Genomic DNA, 14868 nt, shown 5'->3' with positions numbered 1-14868 from the left:
TCATTCGATTTGTTTGAAGGCTGGGATACTGTCTGGGTGCCCAAACTGAAACAGGTGGTTTTCCTAGGGCACCACACCCAGAGCCTTCTATCTAAAGGTCTGATCCACAAGGCAGTGGAGCAAAGTTAGGAGATGCACTCCCATAGTAGTCGGCGACCACCAATAGGTTTATACGCCTTTTGTTCCCTCAGGATACTGGAGCCTATGTGCACCATTGGTTTGGAATCAGGGTTTTCCAACTCCTCTAGGTGAAATCTCTGAGTCCATCAACCCGGTTGAAGCGCCGAACATCGTCCTCTCAATTTCTTAAACAACACCTCTCCGCGAGAAGGCAGTGAGTAGGACTTCCCTGGTAGTGATTGTATATGCGTGGCCATGTAAGAGCATTTCAGGAGAGAGTGCTGACTCTCCCCACTCTCTGCCGCGCCAGGGCATTTGGGGGAGTCATTTAAATTACGATAAATTCGATGTTCTATTTGTTTTTCACTTCAATTGATAACCTCAATACTTAGTAACAGTTGTTTAAAGTCTGTAGAATATGATTTAGATGACAGTGATTATTAAAAATAATGTGGGCTCTATTCAACAGTTCAAATAAATAATCAGGCATATCTGAAAAGTGGTCATAATGAATCCATCAGAAGCTTCATAATCAAACGTCTTGTGAACAGACTCAACGTCTTAAGATGTCTACAAAGTAAATAGAATTCTGTCAATGACACTGACCTTCCACATTCTTAGCTCTGTTAAAAACTTCGTCATACATCTAGAGAAACTAAAACTGTATACAAAAGAAAGTTATTGTACCTCTTATTCTATCATGGTCTTAACCTCTAGTTTTCCAAACTCATTGCCCTCCTTTCCTCTGTTGACTTCTCCCCTGACTTATTTCTGATTACAATGTTATTTCAATCCTAACATTTGTTCTTATCATTTTACAACGATCCTTCTACACAATTACTAATCTATATTTTGATTAATATTCAAGATCTTAACCAATATATTTTCAATTTTTTTAGTAAAAATAACATCGTGCTTTTATATATTTTACCTCTATTGTGTTCAGTAAATTACTACTGTTATTGTTGTTGTTAACAAACGTATTGTTAATCATCATTTTAGAAAAAAAATATTTATTTACCATGATACAGCTTTGAGAATAGATTAGCCGAATAGAAGACTATTCTCTGAATTCATTTTTGTTTTTTTACGTTTCAATGGATGCTTCCCATCTTATTCATTTTTTAAATAATGACTTTACATTCTTTAGCGAAGAGCATATCATATTTTCAATAAAATGCTTATTATCCTTATCCATTTTGATCTTATAGATATAATGGTAATAGTCTACTGGATACTGTAGAGTCGTACGATCCAATCGAAAATACGTGGTGGCTACACGAAGAAAGTAGAATGAATCATGAACGATGTGACACTGGTATGTGTGTTGTACGATTCCCAACATGTTCTATCAGTCAAGATACTCTTACGCCAATGCTAACATCAAGAAACGTAATGAACTCCACTAATATTCATTCATCTCCATCAGCTGTTTCATCTGCTTCGGTTAATTTTCATTCAGCAATCAATCAGTCATCCACTTGGCAGCTAAACGACTTTAACACAAATCGAACTAATAATGTACGCATAAACACACAGATTTCTGTTGGTCACACTAATCCATCATCGTTTCAGGGTAGTCCATCATCATCCACTCGAAATGTTCTGTCTTCGTCAGTCAGTGAACCCTTTCGTACTGGTTCACAATTTGGTTGTCCATCTGCAAGTATGAATGTATGTAATGTTAATTCTCAATCTCCTGGAAATTCTCACCTGTCTTCCACTCATCGTAGATCTAATCGTCAAGTTCGTAGTCATTCTTCACGACAGAATAGTTTGTCAAATACTGCTTCTGTTAATGGGAGAGAATTAAGAAACTCTAGACCACCAAGGCATTTACTTTCGTTGACTGCATCCAGTTTATATCCTGGTAATATAAATGTTTGGAATCCCAAAAGTATGCGTTTACCATATGTTGCACAAGGAATGCACAACCCCAGAAATAATAGATCACTTCTTCCATCCTTGTTATGCAACCCACATAATATTTTACGCTGTAACACTACACCCATATCTCACTTAACTCAACAGGTCGAGAATCCATTATTAAATCATAATGAAACTCTTAGCCATACTTTAGATAATATACCTTCTTCCTCTGAGGAATGTTATATCATCCAAAATAATGAATCTACTGTCAATTCTGCATTCAGTATGATGCAACAAACGGACCAACTACTAGACAACTGCGGAAACGTTGACATAAACGAGTTAGCCTCTAATCTTAATGCTTCTCATTTTGATGCATCAACTGTTACTGGGTCTCACTTACCAGCATCTCAGAGAAGCAGTTGCAGTAGTCCTACTTTGGTATCTGATATACATCATTCTGCCCCTGAATATGGCTCTTCTGTATCATGTAAGCATGATTTGTTTAGATCCGTTGATGCAATTAACCGTCTTGGTTCAGATAACGTTTTCTGGTCAATATCCAATATATCGACATTTTCCGTCATAGAAAACCCTACTGCCAGTACTTTTCCAAAGGCCACCACTTTTAATGAGGACTCATCTAATAACGTAGTTATTGAGACGCAAGCTGATAATATTTCTGGGAATGTTAATTTAGATAATATTCCTAGTAGAAACTATGTTAGTTTGGTGAGCGATTCACCTGATGAACAAGATCATACTAATGCGTTTGGTGATGTTAGTCGAGAGCATGGTGATTTGGTCAAGTGTACTGATCGTTCAAGTTACAAAACGCGCACTTTTATGAACACTTTGATAAATAAACCAAGAGAACTTCAATCAAATCCATGTGTTTTATCTTCAAACGATTCTTCTGAACTACCTTGTGAACAACCATGTGATATCACTTTAGCATCCAGTTATTCATGTAATTCTTCAGTCTCCATACCAATTGCTAAAGTTAAGCCATGTTCTTCAACAGTCGTGGAAAATTCATGTACAACAACTTTAAATGCACTACCTCCTTCCATACGAAACACATCTTCCACTCAACAAGTAAATGACCCATCAATCTGCCGTAACAAGCCAACATTTGACCAACTATGTCAGCGATATAAACCTGTAATGCCCCATTCGTTTAAAACTGATCCAATATGGCCCTTTAGATATAATACTGAATCCTGTCAGACTCATGGTGCTCAAGAAGATAGAATAATTACTTCGGCGAATGATCAGAAGGCCTCATCTTCATTATGTGAAGTTAATGACCAGGTAAGACCTTTACCATTTTCCATTCATGATATGAAATATCACTCACTCGTTTAGTACTAAATTATGTCGTCCAGACTGTTACTACTACAAAGGCGTTTTATTGTTAGATTAGATAATATAGTATTAGTGTGATTCACCTTTTGTGTCAGTCAGCCATAAATAACACAGAACATGACGCATATGTGATGAGTTCAAGTTGCCACATTAGTACAGCGAGTCTTCTATATATTGCCACGATTGACTTAACTACTCCTATGAATATCCGGTCTTCATTTTGCTATGCTAATGAGGTGTGGCAACTTGGACCGATTTATATATGTGCCTGGTCCTACGTTGTATCTGGCTGACTGAGTACAGCGAGATTATCAATGATAATATTTGCCTAGTACTCTGTCCAACCGCAGCTTTGCTCTCTAGATGGTCACAACATTTTGTAGCTAAGTACGTTAATGGTTTAGTCGTTGTTTGTCGAGTTGAAGATAATGATTGTTCTGTATCTTTAACAAATAAGGTTACTAATCAGCATCCGTGTAAATGGCAAGCATTCAAAAGTACCTACTATTTATGTACAAAATGGCAAGAAAATCAGATTTCAGACTAAATGATTTCGTTGTACTTTCACGCTTTTTTGCTTTTTTTTGTTTGCTTCCAAGAGAGTAATCACCATAGGGGAAACCTCTTTTGTTTTTGGTGTCAGCGAATCATCTCACGCGTATTCTGAATCAGATGATCTGCTAATCAGAAACCAATCAGATAATCTTAATCAGACTGGTGTTTCTGTGAAGCCAGATGTTACGTGCACTACATCAGTTGTTGAGTCCATACACTCAACAGGTGCTCCTGGATGTAGTTCGTCAAATTCTGATGATGCACTTGTAAACCAACCGCATAGTCTGATAGATAATCCATCTAATTGTGAGCCTGATATAACATTATGTACAGTGGTTTGCAATCCAAGTAACGTGGATGACAGTCCAGAACCACAACCGGATACAAGATCAGATGGTGAAGGAGAAGAAGGAGACGACTTAGATGTTGTCCTGAGGAATCCTGCAGTTGGTCAGGTTGACGATGATTTATGATCTCATATCATATTTTTTTGTGAATTATATTCATTTTTATTAATTTACTATTGCCCTACATGGTGTTTATTGTATCTATCATTCTTTATTTGCTTAGTTATTGTGTTAGTGTGACCGAATAATTCTGCAAATGTTTTCAGCCGTCACTTACACATGATCATTTGTCTGTTTTGTTCCATTTTCCCTTTTGATTGATTTTCATGCATCTTTGGTACGGTTTGTTCCTAAACTTTATCTCTTCACATTTGTATATTTTTAGTCATAACAAGGTGATACTTGATTTTCTTTAAAGCTTCCTTGTGTTTATATCGTTAGGACTACGGGCGATCGTGTAGTCTCAGTCTTAAGTGTTGTGTACTGATTTGTTTGTACGTACCTGTGGTCACGCGATCTCGTCTGTGTTCAAGATATAACACTGATTGAGTGTTAGTTCTACCAAAACATCTACACAAAGAAACTAATGATTTTTACAATAATCAACACTTTAAGTCATTGACGTTATCTCGTAGAACATAACTATCAGTCTCCCACTACATAGTGTAGTGATTACAGTCCGAAGTTGTCATTATGATAAAGCTCCAAAATAAATATCTGCTTCAATATTACTCTTGTTACTGCTTACTGAGCTAGCTGGTTAACCACTAAATATGAGTATTACGTACGTACGAGATGACTAGAGCAAACTCAAGAGATTTATGTAGCTATAGCATCATGTCTTACCATGAATTCAAGCGTTAAGAAGAGATGCGACATACCTATTGATAGTTTGAGTACTTCTCACGTATACGAATCACAGCGTTTTTCAGATAAATAAAACATTTCGAAAAACCGTGCGAAGATACCTTATGCATTTATAGTCATACTACAATGGTTGGTAGTTTTTCGCTTCCTAATGTTAACACGGGTTTCTCAGCAATAATGGTAAGTTCTTGACGTCAGATGCGCCTTTTATAGATATGATTAATATGGTACAACATAGATTAGAAGGAAGCACTTTATCACAGTAGTATAATCGATAACGTTGTAATCGTAAGAAAGCAAATATAACGTCTAGGTGTGGAGCGATATTGCTTATCAAGAAGATCTTTGTAACAAAGCGTCGAACACGGCCTTAAGTACTGGTGTGACACTGTTTAATATGTGTACATGACTTATAGTACAAGATTGAGATAGAAGGTCCATGACAAATTTTACATCTTTGTGGTACTGAAAGAAGGACAAGTAACAGAACCAACATTTGTAAATTGCCGGTTGTGTAACTGTTTGCTATAGAACCAACTAACGTGTCAGTTTGACGAAACAGTCTAACTGCATTCTGTTGGCTGACTGTTATTCAAAAATCTTAAGACAAATTATGTATTAGAGAGTAGTGAGCACTGAGGTGTGAAAATATACCTCAGAGCTAAATTAGTGAAAGTTAAAGCGTGTTGACTTTAAAACGTCGATACAAGGAACAAGTGAAATATAATTTTTGTTGTATCCCAGTGAGTAGGAAAACCATGTTTCTGACGTTTCGTCACTTGATGTAAGCCCCTTCCTCAGAGTAAGTAATGTCTTTCTACTCGTCAAGATGTAACAGAAAATGTATTCATTATTAACGTTTTATCTGATGCTCAATTCATTTGAAACCAGGGACTCAGCTACAACGTAGGACAAGGAACATATATACATTGGTCCAAGTTGTCACACCTCATTAGCACAACAGGATGAACACTGAATCCATGGAAGTAGTTACTTGAATGATAGTAATATGTGAAAGAAGTATTGCATATAAAGGTATAGTATAGAAGAAAGAATTAGTTCGTAGAAGGAAAGGTATAAATTAATTTAATCTCACAGTTTGAGGGAAGACAGATTGTGTATATACCTACACCATTGTGATCGATTCTGATTTATTTCACCCGGTGTCTTCAACCATTATAATAGCCGCGCGGACCCCAAGTAGTCTGTATCTACCAACATGACTCAGACTAGGAGTTAGTGAATTCAAGGACTGACGCTATGTTTTGGTTTGTCCGCCCCTAACTTTCTTCCAACCATCCCCAACACTAGTCGGCATTGTGCGTCGTGGTAATCGTTGTTCAGGCATACGTAACACGTGTCCCAACCATCTCAGTCGATAAAGATTCACAACCTCATCAACTGATTTACCATCATTCCCTAATACCCTGCGTCTAACCTCACTATTAATTACCCAGTGATCCCAGCAGATGCGAGCAATATTTCTAAGACATCAGTGATCAAACACTAGTAGCTTACAAGTATCTTCTACTCTTAATGGCCACGTTTCGCAGCCGTAAAAACGAATAAAACGAACTGCTGCACAGTAAACTCGTCCCTTAATTGATAGCCGGATATCTCACCTTCGCCATAGGTGACATAAGTTGTCAAACGCCAACCGAGCTTTTCGAATCCGTGATGAGATTTCGTCAGACACCAACCCATTAGGGCTGATCAGACTTCCAAGATAAGTGAAGTTGTCGACGTGTTCAACTGCTTCACTCCCTATCCTTAGTTCAGGTGTTGACGCAGACCAGTCCTGTAGCAACAATTTGCATTTGGAAGGAGAGAAACGCATCCCAAACATTCTGGCATTGTTGCTCGATGCTACTGTAGCGGTAAATAAATCCCTAAAATAAATAGCTCTGTAAGTTTTCGACATTGGATGCTGACCATATGTTTTAGTGGACTCATCTAGCTGAAGGCGCTCGGTCAGGCATTTGCACCAGATCACGTGTGGTAACGCCGTGCTCAACATCAACCGCAATCGCTAGCCAGATTAGATCAGAGAATTCCGATATATTGGTCATCGCCAAATATACTCTTCCGGTCTCCTCGACTCTGTCTTTTGATTTCTCTTGGTGGGAACGAAATATATTAGAAGGTGTTGCTGGTAGAAGCGTTGTCAAACACTGAATACCTGTGACATCATCATTGGTGAAACCGACGTGATCTGGTACACCTAATTGCAACTGTGAGTCTGTTCCTTTTTGGGATTTTTTATATATCATTGCCTTATTTATTATTTATTTTTAAACATTGCGATTTTTTTTTCGTGTTTTTTCTTGGATATATATATTTTTTCCCCTCGTTCATTATCGTACTTCATACTTCATCATGACTGAACAGACACCTAAAGTACTCAAGCTTAAGACTTTGTCCCCACCTTCGTTTCAACTGATGCCTTTCTGGCCCGACAACATCGAAGCCTGGTTTTGCTACGCAGAAGCCGACTTCTCCGAGCACGGCGTGATCGACACACGTGCACAATTCCTCGCAGTAGTCAAGGCACTACCGCGCGAATTCAACAGGTACGTAACACCTAGTATGTTTACTAGTAATGTTTCCGAACCTTACGAAATCTTAAAACGCTCGATTCTTAAACGAGGAGACCTAACCGATCGACAAAGGTTAGATCAACTCTTCAATAACATCGACCTGCAACACGGTTCTGCGACGGACATGTTGCAACGGATGAGAGAGGTAATAGGCCCAAGAACTTTCGACGAAGGTCTATTCAAACAACTCTTCTTGTCAAAACTTCCCCAACAGGTGCAAGCAGTTCTGGTCTCGTTCCAGAACAACGCCTTAGACGAACTAGCTGCATCTGCAGACCGCATTCTAGAAATTACGAAACCTTCTACTACCGAGGTATTTTCAGTCAAAGAAAAGCCTCACACGACTCAAAATGATATAACCGACTTATGTCACACACTCACGCGTTATCTTAGTCTTCGTACCGACCGTAAGAGATCACGCACACCACGTAGAAGCATTTCTCGTAAGCGATTTGTCTCTAGACCACGAGAGACAGATAACCCCGACTGGTGCTGGTATCATAACCAGTATGGAAAGTTTTCCAGAAATTGCAGAAAACCCTGCAATTTTCCCAACACGAAACCGACTGATTCGAAAAACAATTCGGGAAACTTCCAAGCCGGCACGCGTTAACGGCAACCGTAGCCGGCGAACAAAGCCGTCTGTTATTCGTCACAGATGTGACAACGAGAGTTCGCTACCTCGTCGACACTGGCGCAGAAGTTAGCGTTCTCCCAGCAAATCCTAACGACCGGCTTCACGAATCGACCCTAAACTTACAGGCGGCAAACGGAAAACCGATCGCTACGTATGGCAAAACGTACGTTTACCTTAACGTGGGTTTACGCAAACCCATACACTGGATTTTCGTTGTTGCAGATGTTTCTATACCAATCATTGGTATGGACCTTCTACAACACCACAATCTGATCATCGATACGCGCAAACGGAGGCTAGTAGACGCGAACACTAATTTGTCCGTTTGCGTAACTTCTTTTACTGGTTGTAGAGTATCCCCAGTCACAGTTAAACATATGATAGACCCACTCTATCAACCACTACTCGATAAGTACCCTCGGATACAACAAACTCAACCGAAACTACCGTGTGTAACCAGCAATGTTACACATCACATCACGACTACAGGACCACCTGTATCCTCTAAAGCACGACGACTAGCTCCTGAAAAGCTGAGGTTGGCGAAAAACGAGTTTGACCATATGATAGACTTAGGAATCATACGACCGTCAAGTAGCCCATATGCATCTCCGTTGCACATGGTCCCTAAAAAGGACAGCAACGATTGGCGTCCAACTGGTGACTATCGGCGATTGAACGCGAAAACCATTCCCGATCGTTACCCGTTGCCCCACATTCACGATTTGACAGCTACCTTGAAAGGTACAACTGTCTTTTCGAAAATCGACTTGGTTAAAGCGTATAACCAAATCCCTATGGCTACTGACGACATACCGAAAACAGCTATCATAACTCCTTTCGGACTCTATGAATTTTTGCGAATGCCTTTCGGTCTAAGGAATGCTGCTCAAACATTCTAAAGATTCATAGACGACGTTTTTCGAGGTCTCAACTTCGTACACGCGTATGTTGATGACTGTCTAATCGCAAGTCCGGACAGAGAAACACATCTCAAGCATCTGGATCTTGTTTTCGAACGACTTCAAAAACATGGCATTACTGTAAACGTTCAGAAATGCCAATTCGGAACCGACTCGTTAGACTTTCTGGGACACACTATCGATGCTCAAGGCATTCGACCTCTTAGGACCAAAGTGGCGGCCATTCTGGATTACCCAGAACCGACCACCGTCAAGCAATTACGCACGTTCAACGGCCTGGTAAGTTTCTATAGACGTTTCATACCCAAATACGCATTACTTATGAAACCTCTGACCGCCCAACTTCGTGGAAATGCGAAATCCATTAATTTGGACGACACCGCACGAAAAGCATTCTCCACAGTTAAGGAACTGATTGCTAAAGCAACAATGCTCGCACATCAGGACACCCGAGCACCCATTAGCATCGCAGTAGACGCATCCGACTCAGCAATCGGAGGAGTCTTACAACAATGGGTTAACAACTCCTGGCAACCCTTGGCATTTTTCTCTAGAGGGTTGCTAGACACCGAATCGAGGTACAGCACATTCGGTAGGGAACTCCTAGCTATGTATTGTGCTGTACGGCATTTCCAACACTACATCGAAGGTCGTGAATTCACTCTTTTCACGGACCATAAACCGCTCACTTTCTCGTTAAGCTCTCCTTCTGACAAGTACTCTCCCCGTGAGCCTCGACAACTGGACTACATTTCGCAGTTTACTTCAGATATTCAACACATCTCTGGAGCAAACAATGTAGTTGCAGACGCTTTATCTCGTATAACTTCCTTGAACAGTTTCCAAGGAATCGACCTTCTTAAACTCGCCGAGCTTCAAAAGAAGACAGTGATCTTCAGCACGAGTTATCGTCCACAACACTTAAACTACGCATCAAACAGATGGGAACAGGTAAAGAAACCTTACTTTGTGACACATCTACAGGTAGGGATCGCCCAGTCGTGCCGAAACATTATCGACGCAATGTCTTCAATACATTGCACAAACTTTCGCATCCAGGTGTTCGTGCAACCATCAAGCTTATAGCAGAACGGTTTTGCTGGCCTGGAATGAATAAAGACGTGAGGGAGTGTGCACGCTCCTGTGTAAGCTGCCAAAAATCTAAGGTTATCAGACACAATAAATGTCCCTTAGGCTCGTTTAAAACTCCCGATGCCCGTTTCGACCATGTCCATCTGGATTTGGTAGGACCTTTACCAGATTCAAATGGATACTCTTATCTCTTAACCTGCGTAGACCGTTTCACTCGATGGCCAGAAGCAGTACCTATCAAGGACATCACTGCTGAAACAGTGGCTCGCACCTTCGTCGAACGATGGGTAGCAAACTTCGGTTGCCCTTCAACCATCACTACAGACCGCGGACGTCAGTTTGAATCTGATCTTTTCCGTCGTCTGACCACACTTTTAGGAATCACTCGCTTCCGAACGACCGCCTACCATCCACAAGCAAACGGGTTGGTAGAACGTTTTCACCGACAACTGAAAGCTTCGCTATCAGCAGCAAACGTTTCACAGTGGACCGATGCTCTTCCACTCGTCTTACTAGGTATCCGCAATGCAGTGAAAGCTGACATTGGATACACTGCGGCTCAACTCGTTTATGGAACGACACTTCGACTTCCAGGATAATTCGTGGATCCTTCATCCTCTTCAATGAACATGGATCTAACCTCCTACACGAACAGGCTTACAAACGCAATGCGTTCAGTTAAACCTGTTTCCACTCGACCTCAATCAACTGATGTTTTCGTTCAACCTGACTTACGATATAGTACACACGTTTTCGTTCGTCGAGACTCGCATCGACGGCCATTCGAATCAGCATACGAAGGACCCTTCAAAGTTCTTCAACGTGAATCTAAGTACTATATAGTCGATAAGAACGGAACCAACGATAGCATCAGCATCGATCGCTTAAAAGCAGCGTATTTAGAAGGAAATCCTATCTACGTGGATTTTCCTTCGGTACAATCGAACGACACGACTCCGACACTTATAATACCTCATCCGACAACCAACACACACGAAGATACTTCGAATGTATCTGAAAATATACCTAAAACGACGCATTCTGGAAGAAGGGTGAGATTTCCAGAACATTTAAACGACTATTGCATATAAGGCACTTCTCGACATTTTATATTATTTTTTTTTAAAAAAAACAATTTCAATATGCTTATATATTTTTATTTCTATTAAAAAAAAACAAAAAAAATTATTATTTTTTAACGCTATTACGTGTTCATGAGTTTATTTTCCATTTTTTTCCGCCGACATTGTGTTTTTACGCACATACGAGTGTATTTCGACATGCACTTACATTTTATTTTTTCTTTTCCAGGACGGCTGGAAAAGAACGATGACGTTTATGAGGATCCGAAATTTTCATTGTACATTTTCTTTTTTACTATGTTGAACCTCCGTCCCATATAGTAAGGAAAGACGACCAGACGCTGCTAAATTTAGTAAGCTATCAGAAGAGTGTTTACCAACGACAAACTCGCTGGGTTTAAACTTCTGGCTGGCCACGTCTTAGGGTCGTCACTGCCCCACTAGGGGGGAGTGATCTGTAGCGGTAAATAAATCCCTAAAATAAATAGCTCTGTAAGTTTTCGACATTGGATGCTGACCATATGTTTTAGTGGACTCATCTAGCTGAAGGCGCTCGGTCAGGCATTCGCACCAGATCACGTGTGGTAACGCCGTGCTCAACATCAACCGCAATCGCTAGCCAGATTAGATCAGAGAATTCCGATATATTGGTCATCGCCAAATATACTCTTCCGGTCTCCTCGACTCTGTCTTTTGATTTCTCTTGGTGGGAACGAAATATATTAGAAGGTGTTGCTGGTAGAAGCGTTGTCAAACACTGAATACCTGTGACATCATCACTACCAAAAGAATGCATTTTGTCAGCGTCTTCACCAAACAGGACTATATCATCTGCGTATTCTAAGTCGCTAAGTGGACCTCCTAGTAGAAGATCACTGCCCGAAAATTCAGCCGACGAGAACGTTATTTCCAGCAGTAGGCTTATGATGGAATTAAACAAAAATGGAGATATTGAACAGCCTTTTCGGATACCACTTGAAGGTGTGAAATCAGATGACAGTACGCCATAAGCCCTGACTCGACTAGTAGTGTTCGAGTAAAGAGCCTTCACAAGGTTTTTGTTCTTCTGAGGTACGCCTTTCAATGGCAGACACTGCCACAGAATCTCGCGGTCTACAGATTGAAATGCTACTTTTAGTTTCAAAAAAACTATCATTGTCGGATTCCGATACGCAAGTTTGTGTTCTAGAACCTGACGAATGGTGAGTATGTGGTCGAAGCAGCCACTATCAGTTCTGAAGCCAGTCTAATTTTCTCGTGTTTGTAGTTCGCCAGTCTTAGACGCCCGATAATTATTGAAGCTAGTATTTTAGTTACTATATTAGTTAAACTAATCCCTCTGTGGTTATCACAGGGTGATTTTGACCTCTCCTTATATATTGGGACAATCAGTGATTGCTTCCAGTCAGATGGGATTACGTTCAACTCTCAGATCTCAGCGAAAATATCAGTCAACCAAACGGTTGGAATGGGAACACCATACTAAAGACCTCTAGAGCCAATCCATCTGCACCAGTTGAGTTAGGACTATTTATGTTACGTTGGGAATGAATAGAAAGCCATGTGTAGGTAAACACAGAATTTGTTCACAATCCGGTTGAGGAAATATAATACCTTTATAAGATTACTTACTTACTTACACCTGTTACTCCCAATGGAGCATAGGCCGCCGACCAGCATTCTCCAACCCACTCTGTCCTGGGCCTTCTTTTCTAGTTCCACCCAATTCTTGTTCATTTTTCTCATGTCTATCTCCACTTCTCGGCGTAATGTGTTCTTTGGTCTTCCTTTCCTCCTTTGGCCTTGAGGATTCCGAGTGAGTGCTTGCCTCAATGTGTGTCCTATCCACTTCCAGCGCTTCTTCCTGATTTCTTCCTCCGCTGAAATCTGGTTTGTTCTCTCCCACAGTAGGTTGTTGCTGATGGTGTCTGGTCAATGGATCCGAAGTATTTTGCGTAGACAGCTGTTAATAAACACCTGTATTTTCTGGATGACGGCTTTCGTAGTTCTCCAGGTTTCTGCCCCATACAGTAGAACTGTCTTGACATTTGTATTGAAAATCCTGACTTTGGTGTTGGTTGACAGTTGTTTTTAGTTCCAAATGTTCTTCAGTTGTTAATATACTATTCTTGCTTTGCCGATTCGCGCCTTCACTTCTGCATCAAATCCACAGTGTTCATCAATGATGCTGCCCAGATATGTTAAGGTTTTTACATCTTCCAAATCTTCTCTGTCAAGTGTGATTCGATTGATGTATGTTATATCGTATCGGAGAATCTTGCTTTTCCCTTCCTATATGTTGAGACCTAATGCTGCTGAGGCTGCTGCTACATTGGTCGTCTTCTGCAATTGTTGTTGCGTGTGCTATAGAAGAGCCAGATCATCTGCGAAGTCTAGATCGTCCAGCTGCATCCTAGACGTCAACTGTATCCCATGCTTCCCCGAGATGTTGTCGTCTTCATGATCCAGTCGATCACCAGGAGAAGGATAAAGGGTGAGAGTAAGCAACTTTTCTTGACACCGGTCTTTACTTTGGACGAATCTGTGAGTTTTCCTCCATGCACGATTTTGCAGTTTGATCCATCATAAGAATTCGTATGATATTGACTATCTCCTCAGGCACGCCGTAGTGTCGAAGAAGCTCCCATAGTGTTATTCTGTCCACGCTATCAAATGCTTTCTCGTGGTCAATGAAGTTGGTATGGAGTGGTGAATTCCATTCAATTGATTGTTTCACGATGATCTGTAGTGTTGCGATTTATTCGGTACACGATTGATCCTTACGGAATCCTGCCTGTTGATCTCTAAGTTGGACGTCTACAGAGTCTTTCACTGTGTTTAACAACACCCTGTTGAAGACCTTTCCTGGTATTGAGAGAAGAGTGATGCCTCTGTAGTTATCACACTTGCTCAGATCTTTATTTGATATCTTGATCAGGTATTCTTCTTCCCAGTCTGTTGATACTTGTTCTTCATCCCAAATCTTGCCCACGGGAATGTTGAGTATCTTTGCAGTTACTGCTGCGTCTGCTTTCAGTGCCTCTGCTGGAATGTTGTCTGGTCCCTCTGTTTCCCCGCTCTTGATTTATCTGGTGGCCATGCTAATCTCTTCAATTGTTGGTGGGTCAACATTGATTGGGAGGTCCGTGGTTTCTGCTTTGATGTTGGGTGGGTTCAGTGGTGCTGGTCGACTGAAGAGTTCCTTAAAGTGCTCTACTCACCTGTTTCTCTGTTCTTCAATGTTGGTGATTACGTTGCCTTCCTTGCTTTTCACTGGTCGTTCTGGTTTACGATAATATCCAGCGAGTTTCTTTGTTGTATCATATAATCGTTTCATGTTTCCTTCTCTTGTAGCCTTTTCTCTCGTCATTGCTATAATAGCGCAGTTCGAGTCAGACCAGAACCATCTCA

The 14868-nt window shown here is 40.7% G+C and overlaps 1 protein-coding gene across 2 annotated transcripts in view; it reads left to right on the top strand.

The window, feature by feature from the left end:
• The window catches only part of KLHL12_1 (Kelch-like protein 12), a 32144-nt gene extending 24702 nt beyond the window's left edge, over positions 1–7442 (top strand). The window contains exons 9-10 of one of the 2 annotated variants that reach the window (XM_051209205.1): positions 1332–3303; positions 3957–7442. In XM_051209205.1, coding sequence (XP_051074639.1) covers positions 1332–3303; positions 3957–4385 — 2401 coding nt within the window. In that variant the 3' untranslated portion in view covers positions 4386–7442. Of the gene's footprint in view, positions 1–1331 lie in introns of both variants that reach the window. The other variant, XM_051209206.1, reaches the window with a different exon arrangement.
• Positions 7443–14868: the final 7426 nt, after the last annotated feature.

This window comes from Schistosoma haematobium, chromosome 1 (genome assembly GCF_000699445.3).
Source record: "Schistosoma haematobium chromosome 1, whole genome shotgun sequence".
Classification (NCBI taxonomy): domain Eukaryota; kingdom Metazoa; phylum Platyhelminthes; class Trematoda; order Strigeidida; family Schistosomatidae; genus Schistosoma; species Schistosoma haematobium.
Note: the sequence above shows the minus strand (reverse complement) of the source record. Positions and strands in the feature narration are given on the sequence as shown.